General features: G+C 42.0%; 1 protein-coding gene across 1 annotated transcript; it reads right to left on the bottom strand.

Annotated features, from left to right (window-relative positions):
• Positions 1–1,462: 1,462 nt before the first annotated feature.
• LOC145423371 (general transcription factor II-I repeat domain-containing protein 2) lies at positions 1,463–3,286 on the bottom strand. Its single transcript, XM_080295753.1, has one exon. It carries the CDS (start codon positions 3,284–3,286, stop codon positions 1,463–1,465), a length of 1,824 nt encoding a protein of 607 aa, XP_080151879.1.
• Between the last annotated feature and the right edge of the window lie 12,760 nt (positions 3,287–16,046).

Raw genomic sequence — 16,046 nt, 5'->3', positions numbered from 1 at the left:
TTAAGTTTGAGTGAAAATATACATTTTTGCAATCTCTGGTCAACTGACTCAGTGACTCAAATGACTCAAGAAACCCGATTCACTTTGGTGAGTGACTCATTAAAACTTGATTCAGTAAAAAGAATCGAATTTACCATCACTAGTCTGGGCCCAAACTCCGCTGCTAGTCCCTACGTCAATAGATCACTGCAGCATTACTGAGACTTGAAAAACTGTCTAAATGATTTCATCTGTAATAAAATGATCAGCATTGCTGCTTTACTAGGTGTAACAATTAAGTTTAGCATCCAGGCATCCATGAAAACTGAATTTATGAAATTTAACAGAGTTAGAAGTTAGCAGGGAGTTAGCTCGCTTGCTTCCATCTAAATATAATACACCATGTTCTGCCCGAGAGATTTCTGAAACAAATTAAGGCCTACAGCTCTGCTATTACTTCAGACATAAATGAAGTCAGAGAAGTAAACAGCAGTGACTTTTGTACCGTTACTGAAGTGTCATGGCTACTGAACGGACCCACGTGCAGACAGTTCTTTCAAGGAAACAAAAAGGGGATTTATTTACAATAGGGATCACCTTAGTGCAAAATATATGTACAGTGAGTTGGGAGGGGGTCCAGGGCTCCAGGGAGAGAAGGGGGGGGGAATCCACACACACGCTTCCTCTTCCACTCAGTCACCGCCACCGCTCCTCCGCACACACGCACTCCTCTTCAGCCGCACTCGCTCCAACACTCCACACACTGCCCCACTTGGACAGGTCCGGTGATTCGGTCCAGAATCTACAGACAGAAGGTCAAGGTTAGTTCCACAACATAAAACACATGTAAGCGATTCTTCTTTGAATATGCCGCAAGCACGAACTCAGGTGGTTCAACGTTCCAGCGGTGAGCTGCTCTGTGCCACTGCCTTAAATAGCAGCTGGGGAAATCAGCCAGATCAGCCGCAGGTGGACACCATCACACGGGTGCGTGGGCCAAGAGTGAGAGCCCGTAATGAGCTCCACCCAGAGAGGAGGAGGAGAGACAAAAAACCAAAACTAACAACAACAAAACCTGTAGCCAGCGTGGGCCAACCAGAGAGACACGGGGACCGTGACATGAAGTTTGGCTTGCTGGTATATGATGATATGCTACGTGATCGCTAGCAACACAGCTATCTTAGCATAATATAAACAGTGAGGCTGGAGGGCAAACGGAGGACTTTTTTCCACTCGATAAAAGTTAATGCGAGAGTTCCCAATGGTTAGGGGCAAATGCACTTGGATGGCAGGATGCTGTAAACCAGGGATGTCAAAGTCAAATACATCAGAGGGCCAAAAAAACAAATTTGCTACAAGCTGAGGGCCGGACTGGTTCAATGTTAATTAAAACATATTAAAATGATTGCACATAACCTATTGAGCCAAGACCTTACAAGTAACGCGTTACTGCCCATCTCTGTATGTAAATGTTCTGCGATACTCACTTGTCTGAGACTGAGCCTGATACTTGGTGGTGTCTCATCTTTTGTACGAGTTCATCAATGTTCGGGGTCAGGCTCTGAGCTGAGGAAATCCTCAGGATTAAGTCAAGGTGTTTATCAGTAAGACGGCTCCGGTGTGATGTTTTGTTTAGCTTCATCAAAGAGAACAATTGTTCACACAGGTATGTGCTGCCAAACACAGAGAGCGTCTGAGCAGCTTGGATGCGCAGCTGAGGCATTGTGTCGGGGATGAAACGTGCAAACTCAGCGGCACCCACTCTCTCATATTTTTCCCTCAGTGTGTCATTGCACTGGAGCTCAATCAACTCCATTTGGAGGTTTGGTGGTGCGGCGCTTTCCACATCAACTCCAAAAGGATTGGCAAGTAGTTCAAACCTGCTTTTTTGAGCTTCAAAGTCAGCAAATCGACGTCGGAACTCAGCGGCAAGTATGTTGAGTTTATCGGCAAACTGTGCACTTGGGAACACAGCGGTAGAGAGCTTCTCTTTCATGGTCTGACAGCTGGGGAAGTGGCTCAAGTTTTCTTTCTGCATCTGAGTCTCCCACAGACTCAGCTTGGTTTTAAACGCCTTCACCGTACTGTACATATCAGAAATGACACGCCCCCGTCCCTGCAGTTGCAGGCTCATCACATTCAGATTGCTTGTGATGTCGCACAGAAACGCCATTTTACACATAAATGTTTCATCTCGAAGCTCTGTTGTGTCTTTCCCTTTGCTTTCCATGAACAGACAGATCTCCTCACGAAGCTCAAAACATCTTTGCAGCACCTTTCCCTGGCTTAGCCATCGCACATCTGTGTGATAGGGCAAGTCACCATACTCTGTATCTAACTCTCCCAGAAATGCCTTGAACTGGCGGTGATTTAAACCTTTGGCTCTGATGAAGTTAACTGCACGCGTTATGATGGTCATTACATGTTCCATTTTCAAGGCTTTGCCACATAACGACTCATGGTGTATTATGCAGTGATAAGCTGACAGCTCCTCTGTGACATTTTCATCTCGCATCCTCTCACGTATCCTTGCCACCAATCCACTCCTGTGTCCACACATCGTGGGTGCTCCTTCTGTTGTCAATCCCACGAGTTTTTCCCAAGGCAGTCCCATCTCATTTACACATCTGGGTACCTCTTCATACAGATCTTGTCCTGTAGTCGTGCCATGCATCGGATGTAACGCCAAAAACTCTTCTGTTACGGTCAGGCTGGAGTCCACTCCACGAATGAAAATTGACAACTGGGCAATGTCAGTTGTGTCAGTGCTCTCATCCACAGCAAGGGAATATGCAATGAAATCTTTTCCCTTTTCCACAAGCTGTTCTTTTAGATTGGTGGACAGCTGGTCTACACGTTCAGCAACAGAGTTTCTGCTCAGGCTCACGTTTGAAAATAGTTGCCTTTTGTCTGGGCAGACTGCGTCACAAACTTTAAGCATACAGTTTTTGATAAACTCTCCCTCTCTAAATGGTCGGGCTGATTTTGCAACTTCTTCTGCCACAAGAAAACTCGCCTTGACAGCAGCCTCACTTTGTGATTTTGCTTTTGTGAACAGAGCCTGCCGGGACTTAAGACCTCGTTTTAATTCTTCCACCTTCTGTAGCCTTTGATCTGTGTCCATATTCTTATCTTTGTGTTTCTTAGAGGTTTCATAGTGCTGTCTTAGATTATATTCTTTCATTACAGCCACACTTTCTCCACACAGAAGACAAACAGGTTTGCCTTTTACCTCCATGAACATGTACTCTGCCTCCCACCTGGCTTGAAATACCCTGTGCTCACCGTACACCTTCCGTTTAGCCATTATTGGGGAGGGGAGTTGCTGCAAGTTGACATCTGCTCTGAATGCTAATGAATAATGAATGAATAATGAAGCCGAGCCCCGCTTCTGGCACTGCAGTGAGTTCGCGGGCTTCCGTTGTATTGTGGGGAATGGAGTATTGGTGCGTGCAAAACCCCAGCAGGCGGCTATGACCTGCGGGCCGATTCTAATACTAATCAAATATCATCCCAGGGGCCATAATAATTGCCAAATCTGGCCCGCAGGCCTTGACTTTGACACATATGCTGTAAACGGACCAAACGTCAATCAGGACAACAACTGAGATAATCCATCCACAATAGGAGGTTAGTCATTAATATACTGCTGCATGGGCTGGGCTGTAGTTACATCGTAAGGCTTTAAAAACGGAGCTTTAAAATGATTAGTAGTAGTAAAAACCGAGAGAAGCCAACATTGATCACTGACTGTTTTTAGGAACTTGTTGAAATTAAATAAAACAAGATACAGAGCATTAAAACACATTAAAAACACAACAGCCATATTAAATGCAGTGTACTTTGGCCTGGCTGCAGGATTCATCACGTCATCACTTAAAGACCGGATTGTAAGGCATAGACCCTACAATCATACAGACAGCCCCAACAATCAGACGGCCTCCTGTGAGCAAGAATTTTGGCTACTGGGGAAGGAAAAACACCCTTTTAACAGGAAGAAACCTTTGGCAGCTTCAGGCTCAGGGAGGGGCAGCAATCTGCCGCAACTGTTTAGAGTTGAGGGAAGGGAGACAGAACAAAGACATACTGTGGAAAAGAGACAGAGATTAATAATAACAAATAATTAAATGCAGAGTTGCACATAAAAACATATGTTAAGAAACAAAAAAGTGAGGGTAAAAGGCAACTGATGAAGAACTACAACTTCTGAAGTCCCCAGCAGCCTAGACCTATCGCAACGTAGGTAAGGCTGGATTCAGGGTCACCTGATCCAGCCCTAGTGTAACTGTATGTTTTATCGAAAAGGAAAGTTTTAAGCCTAATTTTAAAAGAAGAGGGGCCTGAAAGCTGAAGGCTCTGTTTGCCATTGTTTTTTCTTTTCTTTTTTTCCACATCCTGTCCTGTCTTTTGCAATCAGAATTATGATCTGAATGCACTGTTATCAACATGTTTTGCTTTTCCAAGAACAGCTCTATAAATTCTCTGTAGGCACCTCATGTTCATGCATTTATTTTGTGGTTTATGTAATTATTTTTATTAGTATTATTTCTGTTATTATATATAATATAATATGGTATAGTATTACAATATCTAAGTCGATGCTTAAAGAAAGAAAAACAAGAGTGAGCTAGTGAGTGACTGTGTATGTCTCTTTATTATAGTTATTGAACATGTATTAAAATTACTAGAAAAAAATTAATGAACAGAATGAGAAGTGGGTTATTAGATAACATTTGCAATCCAGCAAATACATATTTTACTTATTCAATTTGATTATTCAATGTAATATATCGTGAAGAAAACCTTGGAAAAAAGTTATCTACAGAAATATTTATGCAGAAAAAAACAACTGAATTTCCTGATCAAGGAAATTCATGATGTTACAGTAGAGGGCACTACAGCTTCACCAATCTGCGCCTCCCTGCTTCAGAGGGCTACAGTAATATCTCCTGATATCGCCTAAGTCTGGTATATTTTTAATTTAGAAAGGAAAAAGGAACAATAAGATGCAGGAATTTAGAAGCAATGTGTTGTAGAAATCATCCTTACATTAGAGAAGATCCACTGGTTCTCAATGTTATTATTGTGTGTCTTATGTGTAGTTTAAAGGTTGAATGAGGAGACTCAGATATAGGCAATTTTGTTGAATAAACTGTGTGACAGCATATTTTACAAATTATTTGCATTTTATGCATTTTAAACCTCCCCGGTGGTTTACATGCTTTGCAAGGCCTAACTGTGCCTACAGCTGTTATCAGTTTTCTCTGTAGAGCTAATGTTTGTACAATTCCAATTATATTTATAAGGTTGGAAATTACTGATGGTAGAAGTAATATACCTATTGTAAATATCAAGTACTAAGGCATTTCTTGATGCATATACATTTGCAGTTTGCATTAATGGAGCAATGCTCTATCTGTAGCTAGAGAAACACATAAAATTCAACAAGACAAGACATGGGTTACTATAAGAGACATCAAAGTTCCATCTTCCCATCTTTTTGCACACTAATTGGCTGTTTTCAATCCAGCTGCTATTTTTGGTAGAAGTCCCATTGTGCCTGATTGTCCTAACAACAGCTCTCCTCCTGTGTGTAAAAATGATCAAATATAGGAACGTTCGAAAAAATTATGGGAGGGTAAATCTGCTGCATGGTCCAGGTAGTGAGAATCTTTGGTTTAAAAAAAAATCTTTCAGTTTGGCAGTTTTGTACACACCGTAGTTCACATCTTTCTCTTGTTTTGGTAAATCTTGGGTGTATGATAGCAGCAATATTAATGAGACTGGGACGGCTCTGTCTTAACGTGGTGACTCTGTTTATTCCCAAGCTGCAACAACAAACACACACAGCGCAACCACCAGAGGGTGCTGCATGACCCATTGAATTTTTTCTCTCATACGCCTCATGATTCTATAGTACAGGGTGGGCCATTTATATGGATACACCGTAATAACATGGGAATGGTTGGTGATATTAAAGTCCTGTTTGTGGCACATTAGTATATGTGAGGGGGCAAACTCCTCAAGATGGGTGGTGACCATGGTGGCCATTTAGAAGTCGGCCATCTTGGATACAACTTTTGTTTCTTCAATAGGAAGAGGGCCATGTGACACATCAAACTTATTGGTAATGGCACAAGAAAAACAATGGTGTGCTTGGTTTCAACGTAACTTTATTCTTTCATGAGTTATTTACAAGTTTCTCTTTGTTCACAGCCATTGACATGTCAGAGGTTAACTACAGTTACATGATGATGTGTTTCCCTCTTTATGCACTGAAGCTGGCACGTTCCCTGAGTTTTTCCAGCAAGATGGTGCACCACCACATTATGGGCGCCAGGTCCGAGCATTCCTAGATGAACAGTTTCTGACCCCCTTAGACTTTTATCTTTGGGGTCATCTGAAGGATATTGTCTATGGTACGAGATCTGCAGCACCTCAAACTACGGATACTGGATGCCTGTGCTGGCATTTCTCCTGCGGTGTTGCTATCAGTGTATGAAGAGTGGGAGAAGAGGGTTGCATTGACAATCCAACACCATGGGCAGAACATTGAACACATTTTATAAGTGGTCAGAAACTTGTAAATAACGTACAACTTTTTAAACAGATTTTCGCTATCAGAGCTCTGTTGAGCCAACCAAGGCTTGTTCCTACTTTCTTCTAACAGTGATGAGCAGTAAGATTTTCTAGCTTTAGGGAAGATCTTTTTTTTTTCTTTTTTACAGAGTAACACGTGTTAACACATGGCATTGAAGAAGGTAACAAAGGAGGAAGCGCTTGTTTAAATTTTGTTACAGTATTTTGTGAGATTATTATACTATCTTATGCCACCTTAGACTTCTAATTGAAGAATTGTTGAATCATTATACGGCTATAGGCCACATTATACCTTGGATTAAAGATTGTGAAATCATTACACTGTTTTATGATGCATTATACTGCTGAATTATAAGAAATGCTGTTTTCAGAGGATCATGGCCTTAATTGTCTGATTAGAAAGAACAGAACATACTGCACAGGAAGCCAATGTCATAACTTAGGCTCACTGAGAGAGAAAGAATGTGGAAGTTTAGGTTTTATGACTTTGGAGGGGGGCTGAAGCTATAAGAACGTGAGAAATGGTCAGACATTCGAGATCTGGCAGACACCCTGCTGTCCACATCTCCCCTCCAGCCGTTTATACTCAAAGTGTTGTATGGAATAAAGAGAATTGTATGGAATAAAGAGATTGTTGATTGAGCACTTATACACCAAGTGTTGTTCTTCCTTCAGCCCAAAGATCAAAGAATTGGGATATTTAACAGTTTTCAGAAAGTGAGGTTGTCATTATCAGCATCAATTAATGTTAAAATCTTCCACTATAATTATTTTATCTGAGCTGTTCTTCGTGTTTTCCAGTTGTGGATAATGAGTGTATCAGTTCTAGACTAAGGATAGTCACACCAAAAATAATATTTAATCTAACAATTTCTAAGCACAAATTAATTCATTTTAGATTATAGAACTGGAGAGTCAGGCTAACGTGTTGCTTTTAAAAGCTGCTCTTGAGAAGTGAACTTAATTATTAAAAATGTGTGTTAAATAACAGTGAAGCCAAAACTTCATTCAGCAGCTGAAATGAAAAAGCTCTTGAAGCTGTCAATAGATGTTCATGTTGTGCCAGTAGAGGGCGCTGTAGTTCCACCAATCTGTGGTTTGCTGCTTATGAGTTGGATGATCATGTGTTGGGGCAGCCCTATGGATATAAGAAAAATTTTGATCTACAGAGAGAAAAAAAGAAGAGCGAGAGATATGATCACTGATTTCTTTTATAAATGTAAGAAAGAAGTAGCAAAGGTTTTACAAAACTCTGCTCACAGAAACTATTTTTATGTTGAAATATGTACTTTTGTGGTTGTGCATGTCTATCATGTGTGAACACTGTGGAGTAAATTAGGATGATTATTCAGTTCATAGTATGGCCCCATGCAGTCATTTCTCAGAGTGGGATATTAGACATGCTCACCCAAAGGAATCGCTGTCCAATGAAAAGGCATATTCTTTAAATTATGATAGCAGTTTTGTATGCAACAGTTTTGCAGAGGAATTTGGTTGCGAATTTTTGTTTACTTGCATCCTAGCTTATTGTGGAAATTTTTGAAGTCGGGTATTCCACACACACACACACACACACACACACACACACACACACACACACACACACACACACACACACACACACACACACACACACACACACACTAAAATGAGACCCCACTGCTGCAACAAGTCAAACAATTTCATCCCTCCTACATATTCCATGATCAACTGTAAGTGGTATCATTACAGAGTGGAAGTTGTTAAAAATCACAGCAACTCAGTCACAAAGTGTCAGACCACATAACGTTACAGATGAGGGTTGCCAGATTCTGGGGCACATCAGCAGAAAAACTGTGCACCTGGAGCTTCATGTTATGAAGTTGTCATTTCATGGTTTTTTGAGAGATCGGCTCCTGTAGTTTTAACGTGTTAGTGGCCCGGTATTTTTACCATTTAGTGTAATAAGGAGCCTGCCCTCATTCCCTTTATCCTTATGAGTCAGTGGGGATAATGGGTGCATTCCCTGTAATTTGTTGTCGATAAACTTTTTATGGTGCAATTGTTTGACGATCTGATAGAATTTCTGAATAAATAAAAATATACTTACCTGTGTAAGGAAGGTATCTCTATCAATTTTAGACAAGTCCACCAAAGAGGTCATCTTCATTTGCAAAACTGCAACATCTAAACAGAAGAATGCAACATGTTAGAATTCAATAGAAATCACTTTGCGCTAAAGTTACTGCAAGTAGTTGCATTTATCAGCGTTTCAAAGCAACCTCAATTCTGTTGATATTTTTTTAATTCAGACCAAATATTTTTTTCCTATTTTGTGTTAGTAATGAGAGATTGTGTCTTCCATGTTGTCCTCCATGACACATTAAACACAAATGGCTTAATAACTCCAGAATGTGACAATGTAAAATCAATCCGTGTATCTTTGGGTACACACTTTAAAGACTTTTATATCAAACAAATTTGTTTTGTGTTTGTTGTTGAACGAGCCTGTGTTCATCCACCAAGGCTTAGTTGGCTTTACCTAGTAATCGATTTCATTCCTGCTGGCATTTTGATTGTGATTGTATATTTCTTACTTTGCTGATCTTAAGTTTATTCACTAATTGACACTGTTGATTTCAAAGACAATCATTGTGTTTTTCTGGCCAGCTCATGCCTTTATTTTGGAGTTTGGATTTTGTATGCAGTTAGTCAATGCTACAAAATTCACTCAGCATACCTCAAAAGTAGTTTGCTGGATTTACAAATTGTGACATGAGGGTATTATGTAGTGATATAAAACTGACGTGAATTTTACTGTTTTGGTGTGACCAGCAATCAATAGACATGAATTAAGGTGAGATTAATAATTGTTACACTGAGACAGAGTAACTATAAAAACATCACCTCATTTTATTCATACTCACAAGATGGTTCACTGGGTGTAGTTGATGTAGGAAGAGTTGTGCTTGGAGTATTAGTAGTAGTTGTTGCAGGTACAACAGTTGGAGTACCGGTAGTAGTTGTTGCAGGTACAATAGTTGGAGTACTGGTAGTAGTTGTTGCAGGGAAAATAGTAGGAGTACTGGTAGTAGTTGTTGCAGGTTCAGTAGTTGGAGTATTGGTAGTAGTTGTTGCAGGTTCAGTAGCTGGATTACTGGTAGTAGTTGTTGCAGGTTCAGTAGTTGGAGTATCGGTAGTAGTTGTTGAATGTTCTGTAGTTGGAGTATCGGTAGTAATTGTTGCAGGTTCAGTAGTTGGAGTATCGGTAGTAGTTGGACTATAGGTAGTAGTTGGAGTATTGGTAGTAGTTGTTGAAGGTTCAGTAGTTGGAGTATCGGTAGTAGTTGGAGTATCGGTAGTAGTTGTTGCAGGTTCAGTAGTTGGAGTATTAGTAGTAGTTGGAGTATCGATAGTAGTTGTTGCAGGTTCAGTAGTTGGAGTATCGGTAGTAGTTGTTGCAGGTTCAGTAGTTGGAGTATCGGTAGCAGTTGTTGCAGGTTCTGTAGTTGGAGTATCGGTAGTAGTTTTTGCAGGTTCAGTAGTTGGAGTATCGGTAGCAGTTGTTGCAGGTTCAGTAGTTGGAGTATCGGTAGTGGTTGTTGCAGGTTCTGCAGTTGGAGTATCGGTAGTGGTTGTTGCAGGTTCAGAAGTTGGAGTATCAATACTAGTTGTTGCAGGTTCAGTAGTTGGAGTATCGGTAGTAGTTGTTGCAGGTTCAGTAGTTGGAGTATCGGTAGTAGTTGTTGAAGGTTCAGTAGTTGGAGTAACGGTAGTAGTCGGAGTATCGGTAGTAATTGTTGAAGGTTCAGTAGTTGGAGTATCGGTAGTAGTTGTTGAAGGTTCAGTAGTTGGAGTATCGGTAGTAGTTGTCGCAGGTTCAGTAGTTGGAGTATCGGTAGTAGTTTTTGCAGGTTCAGTAGTTGGAGTATCGGTAGTAGTTGTCGCAGGTTCAGTAGTTGGAGTATCGGTAGTAGTTGTTGCAGGTTCAGTAGTTGGAGTATCGGTAGTAGTTGTTGAAGGTTCAGTAGTTGGCGTATCGGTAGTAGTTGTTGCAGGTTCAGTAGTTGGAGTATCGGTAGTAGTTGTTGCAGGTTCAGTAGTTGGAGTATCGGTAATAGTTGTTGCAGGTTCAGTAGTTGGAGTATCGGTAGTAGTTGTTGAAGGTTCAGTAGTTGGAGTATCGGTAGTAGTTGTTGCAGGTTCAGTAGTTGGAGTATCGGTAGTAGTTGTTGCAGGTTCAGTAGTTGGAGTATCGGTAGTAGTCGGAGTATCGGTAGTAATTGTTGAAGGTTCAGTAGTTGGAGTATCGGTAGTAGTTGTTGCAGGTTCAGTAGTTGGAGTATCGGTAATAGTTGTTGCAGGTTCAGTAGTTGGAGTATCGGTAGTAGTTGTTGAAGGTTCAGTAGTTGGAGAATCGGTAGTAGTTGTTGCAGGTTCAGTAGTTGGAGTATCGGTAGTAGTTGTTGCAGGTTCAGTAGTTGGAGTATCGGTAGGAGTCGGAGTATCGGTAGTAATTGTTGAAGGTTCAGTAGTTGGAGTATCGGTAGTAGTTGTTGCAGGTTCAGTAGTTGGAGTATCGGTAGTAGTTGGAGTATCGGTAGTAGTTGTTAAAGGTTCAGTAGTTGGAGTATAGGTAGTAGTTGTCGCAGGTTCAGTAGTTGGCGTATCGGTAGTAGTTGTTGCAGGTTCAGTAGTTGGAGTATCGGTAGTAGTTGTTGCAGGTTCAGTAGTTGGAGTATCGGTGGTAGTTGCTGCAGGTTCAGTAGTTGGAGTATCGGAAGTAGTTGGAGTATCGGTACTAGTTGGAGTATCGGTAGTAGTTGTCGAAGGTTCAGTAGTTGGAGTATCGGTAGTAGTTGTTGCAGGTTCAGTAGTTGGAGTATCGGTAGTAGTTGTTGCAAGTTCAGTAGTTGGCGTATCGGTAGTAGTTTTTGCAGGTTCAGTAGTTGGAGTATCGGTAGTAGTTGGAGCATCAGTAGTAGTTGTTGCAGGTTCAGTAGTTGGAGTATCGGTAGTAGTTGGACTATCGGTAGTAGTTGGAGTATTGGTAGTAGTTGTTGAAGGTTCAGTAGTTGGAGTATCGGTAGTAGTTGGAGTATCGGTAGTAGTTGTTGCAGGTTCAGTAGTTGGCGTATCGGTAGTGGTTGTTGCAGGTTCTGCAGTTGGAGTATCGGTAGTAGTTGGAGTATCGGTAGTAGTTGTTGCAGGTTCAGTAGTTGGAGTATCGGTAGTAGTTGTTGCAGGTTCAGTAGTTGGAGTATCGGTAGTAGTTGTTGCAGGTTCAGTAGTTGGAATATCGGTAGTAGTTGTTGCAGGTTCTGTAGTTGGACTATCGGTAGTAGTTGGAGTATTGGTAGTAGTTGTTGCAGGTTCAGTAGTTGGAGTATCGGTAGTAGTTGGAGTATCGGTAGTAGTTGTTGCAGGTTCAGTAGTTGGAATATCGGTAGTAGTTGTTGCAGGTTCTGTAGTTGGAGAATCGGTAGTAGTTGTTGCAGGTTCAGTAGTTGAAGTATCGGTAGTAGTTGTTGCAGGTTCGGTAGTAGTTGTTGCAGGTTCTGTAGTTGGAGTATCAGTAGTAGTTGTTGCAAGTTCAGTAGTTGGAGTATCGGTAGTAGTTGTTGCAAGTTCAGTAGTTGGAGTATCGGTAGTAGTTGGAGTATCGGTAGTAGTTGTTGCAGGTTCAGTAGTTGGAGTATCGGTAGTAGTTGTTGCAGGTTCAGTAGTTGGAGTATCGGTAGTAGTTGTTGCAGGTTCAGAAGTTGGAATATCGGTAGTAGCTGTTGCAGGTTCTGTAGTGGAAGTATCGGTAGTAGTTGTTGGAGTATCGGTAGTAGTTGTTGCAGGTTCAGTACTGGAAGTATCGGTAGTAGTTGTTGGAGTATCGGTAGTAGTTGTTGCAGGTTCTGTAGTTTGAGTATCGGTAGTAGTTGTTGCAAGTTCAGTAGTTGGAGTATCGGTAGTAGTTGTTGCAAGTTCAGTAGTTGGAGTATCGGTAGTAGTTGTCGCAGGTTCAGTAGTTGGAGTATCGGTAGTAGTTGGAGCATCAGTAGTAGTTGTTGCAGGTTCAGTAGTTGGAGTATCGGTAGTAGTTGTTGCAAGTTCAGTAGTTGGAGTATCGGTAGTAGTTGGAGTATCGGTAGTAGTTGTTGAAGGTTCAGTCGTTGGAGTATCGGTAGTAGTTGTTGCAGGTTCAGTAGTTGGAGTATCGGTAGTAGTTGTTGCAGGTTCAGTAGTTGGAGTATCGGTAGTAGTTGGAGTATCGGTAGTAGTTGTTGCAGGTTCAGTAGTTGGAGTATCGGTAGTAGTTGTTGCAGGTTCAGTAGTTGGAATATCGGTAGTATTTGTTGCAGGTTCTGTAGTTGGAGAATCGGTAGTAGTTGTTGCAGGTTCAGTAGTTGAAGTATCGGTAGTAGTTGTTGCAGGTTCGGTAGTAGTTGTTGCAGGTTCTGTAGTTGGAGTATCAGTAGTAGTTGTTGCAAGTTCAGTAGTTGGAGTATCGGTAGTAGTTGTTGCAAGTTCAGTAGTTGGAGTATCGGTAGTAGTTGGAGTATCGGTAGTAGTTGTTGCAGGTTTAGTAGTTGGAGTATCGGTAGTAGTTGTTGCAGGTTCAGTAGTTGGAATATCGGTAGTAGTTGTTGCAGGTTCAGTAGTGGAAGTATCGGTAGTAGTTGTTGCAGGTTCAGTAGTGGAAGTATCGGTAGTAGTTGTTGCAGGTTCAGTAGTTGGAGTATCGGTAGTAGTTGCTGCAAGTTCAGTAGTTGGAGTATCGGTAGTAGTTGTTGCAGGTTCAGTAGTTGGAGTATCGGTAGTAGTTGCTGCAGGTTCAGTAGTTGGAGTATCGGTAGTAGTTGTTGCAGGTTCAGTCGTTGGAGTATCGGTAGTAGTTGTCGCAGGTTCAGTAGTTGGAGTATCGGTAGTAGTTGGAGCATCAGTAGTAGTTGTTGCAGGTTCAGTAGTTGGAGTATCGGTAGTAGTTGTTGCAGGTTCAGTAGTTGGAGTATCGGTAGTAGTTGGAGTATCAGTAGTAGTTGTTGAAGGTTCAGTCGTTGGAGTATCGGTAGTAGTTGTTGCAGGTTCAGTAGTTGGAGTATCGGTAGTAGTTGTTGCAGGTTCAGTAGTTGGAGTATCGGTAGTAGTTGGAGTATCGGTAGTAGTTGTTGCAGGTTCAGTAGTTGGAGTATCGGTAGTAGTTGTTGCAAGTTCAGTAGTTGGAGTATCGGTAGTAGTTGCTGCAGGTTCAGTAGTTGGAGTATCGGTAGTAGTTGCTGCAGGTTCAGTAGTTGGAGTATCGGTAGTAGTTGTTGCAGGTTCAGTCGTTGGAGTATCGGTAGTAGTTGTTGCAGGTTCAGTAGTTGGACTATCGGTAGTAGTTGGAGTATCGGTAGTAGTTGTTGCAGGTTCAGTAGTTGGAGTATCGGTAGTAGTTGTTGCAGGTTCAGTAGTTGGAGTATCGGTAGTAGTTGGAGTATCGGTAGTAGTTGTTGAAGGTTCAGTAGTTGGAGTATCGGTAGTAGTTGTTGCAGGTTCGGTAGTTGGAGTATCGGTAGTTGTTGGAGTATCGGTAGTAGTTGTTGCAGGTTCAGTAGTTGGAGTATCGGTAGTAGTTGTTGAAGGTTCAGTAGTTGGAGTATCGGTAGTAGTTGTTGCAGGTTCAGTAGTTGGAGTATCGGTAGTAGTTGTTGAAGGTTCAGTAGTTGGCGTATCGGTAGTAGTTGTTGCAGGTTCAGTAGTTGGAGTATCGGTAGTAGTTGTTGCAGGTTCAGTAGTTGGAGTATCGGTAGTAGTTGGAGTATCGGTAGTAGTTGTTGAAGGTTCAGTAGTTGGCGTATCGGTAGTAGTTGTTGCAGGTTCAGTAGTTGGAGTATCGGTAGTAGTTGTTGCAGGTTCAGTAGTTGGAGTATCGGTAGTAGTTGTCGCAGGTTCAGTAGTTGGCGTATTGGTAGTAGTTGTTGAAGGTTCAGTAGTTGGAGTATCGGTAGTAGTTGTCGCAGGTTCAGTAGTTGGAGTATCGGTAGTAGTGGTTGCAGGTTCAGTAGTTGGAGTATCGGTAGTAGTTGTTGCAGGTTCAGTAGTTGGAGTATCGGTAGTAGTTGGAGTATCGGTAGTAGTTGTTGAAGGTTCAGTAGTTGGAGTATCGGTAGTAGTTGTCGCAGGTTCAGTAGTTGGCGTATTGGTAGTAGTTGGAGTATCGGTAGTAGTTGTTGCAGGTTCAGTAGTTGGAGTATCGGTAGTAGTTGGAGTATCGGTAGTAGTTGGAGTATCGGTAGTAGTTGTTGCAAGTTCAGTAGTTGGAGTACTGGTGGTAGTTGTTGTCGTTATTATTGGTCCTATAAACAGTCAGAATTAGATGTTATAACTCAGTTACACTGATTCAGTAAATTCAATTTAAAATGTGGCTGAAATGGTGAAAGGCTCTACTCACCGTTTGCAACAGTCACAGTGACACATCGAAGCTCTGAGTGATACTTGGTTCCACTGTAAAAATAAGTAAGTTTAATATAGGCCTCTGATGCCATGATATCTTCAAGTCACCTAAGCACTGATACTTTCTATCTTAATTGAGCATGCTTTTACGACATGGTGGTTTTCAAACTGGCTGCTTTCTAATACTTGCACCCCTTACTGTACCCCTTACTTATTTCTGGCGCCACTCCGAGCTGGCAGCCAGTATCAGCAGCTCCGACCTGACCGAGTCCTTTTTTCTCTTTTTTTATTGTTATTGTGTTTCTTGTTCTTGTTTTTTTTATTTTTTTATTGAGGGCTGTACTACTCTGCAACAGAGCTTAGAATTTTATGGACAATTTTTTTTTTATCACATTTTTTACGGCATCTGTTTCCGGAGAGCGCGTGGATGTCCGACCGCTCATTGTATACAGCAGGGATCAGCTGTTAGCCCTCAGCGCCGCTGCTTTTCCGCCTAGCGCCAAGTGAGCCAGCATCCCCCGCGACGTGAGGAGGATGAGACGCGGCACTTGGGCCGGGATCGGGCGTCGCAGTAAGGTTAGGAGGTACCAGCCTGCGATTCCATCTGTTATTATGGGGAATGTGAGAATGCTCCCCAAAAAAGTGGATGAACTGGCGGCTCTAACCCGACATCAGCGGAGCTACAGGGAGTGCAGCCTGATGTGCTTCACAGAGTCGTGGCTAACCGCGCTAAATCCGGACTCATACATAAACATAGTTTTCATCTGATCCAGGTCAACAGAACAATGAAGAGTGGTAAGAAGAGAGGAGGGGGTCTGGCTGTGTTTGTGAACGATAGATGGTGTAACTCTGGGCATTTATCTATCAAAGAGACACTATGCTGTAAGGACATTGAGCTGCTAGCAGTTAGCATGAGACCGTACTATTTATTGCGAGAGTTTACACATGTCATTATGATAGCTGTGTATGTCCCGCCCTCTGCTAACGCTGCAGCTGCCTGTGAGGTCCTGCACTCCAAACACAGCACCCTCAGTCCCTTTTCCTGATCTCTGGGGACTTTA

The sequence above is a fragment of the Astatotilapia calliptera genome, chromosome 3 (genome assembly GCF_964374335.1).
Source record: "Astatotilapia calliptera chromosome 3, fAstCal68.1, whole genome shotgun sequence".
Classification (NCBI taxonomy): Eukaryota; Metazoa; Chordata; class Actinopteri; order Cichliformes; family Cichlidae; genus Astatotilapia; species Astatotilapia calliptera.
Note: the sequence above shows the minus strand (reverse complement) of the source record. Positions and strands in the feature narration are given on the sequence as shown.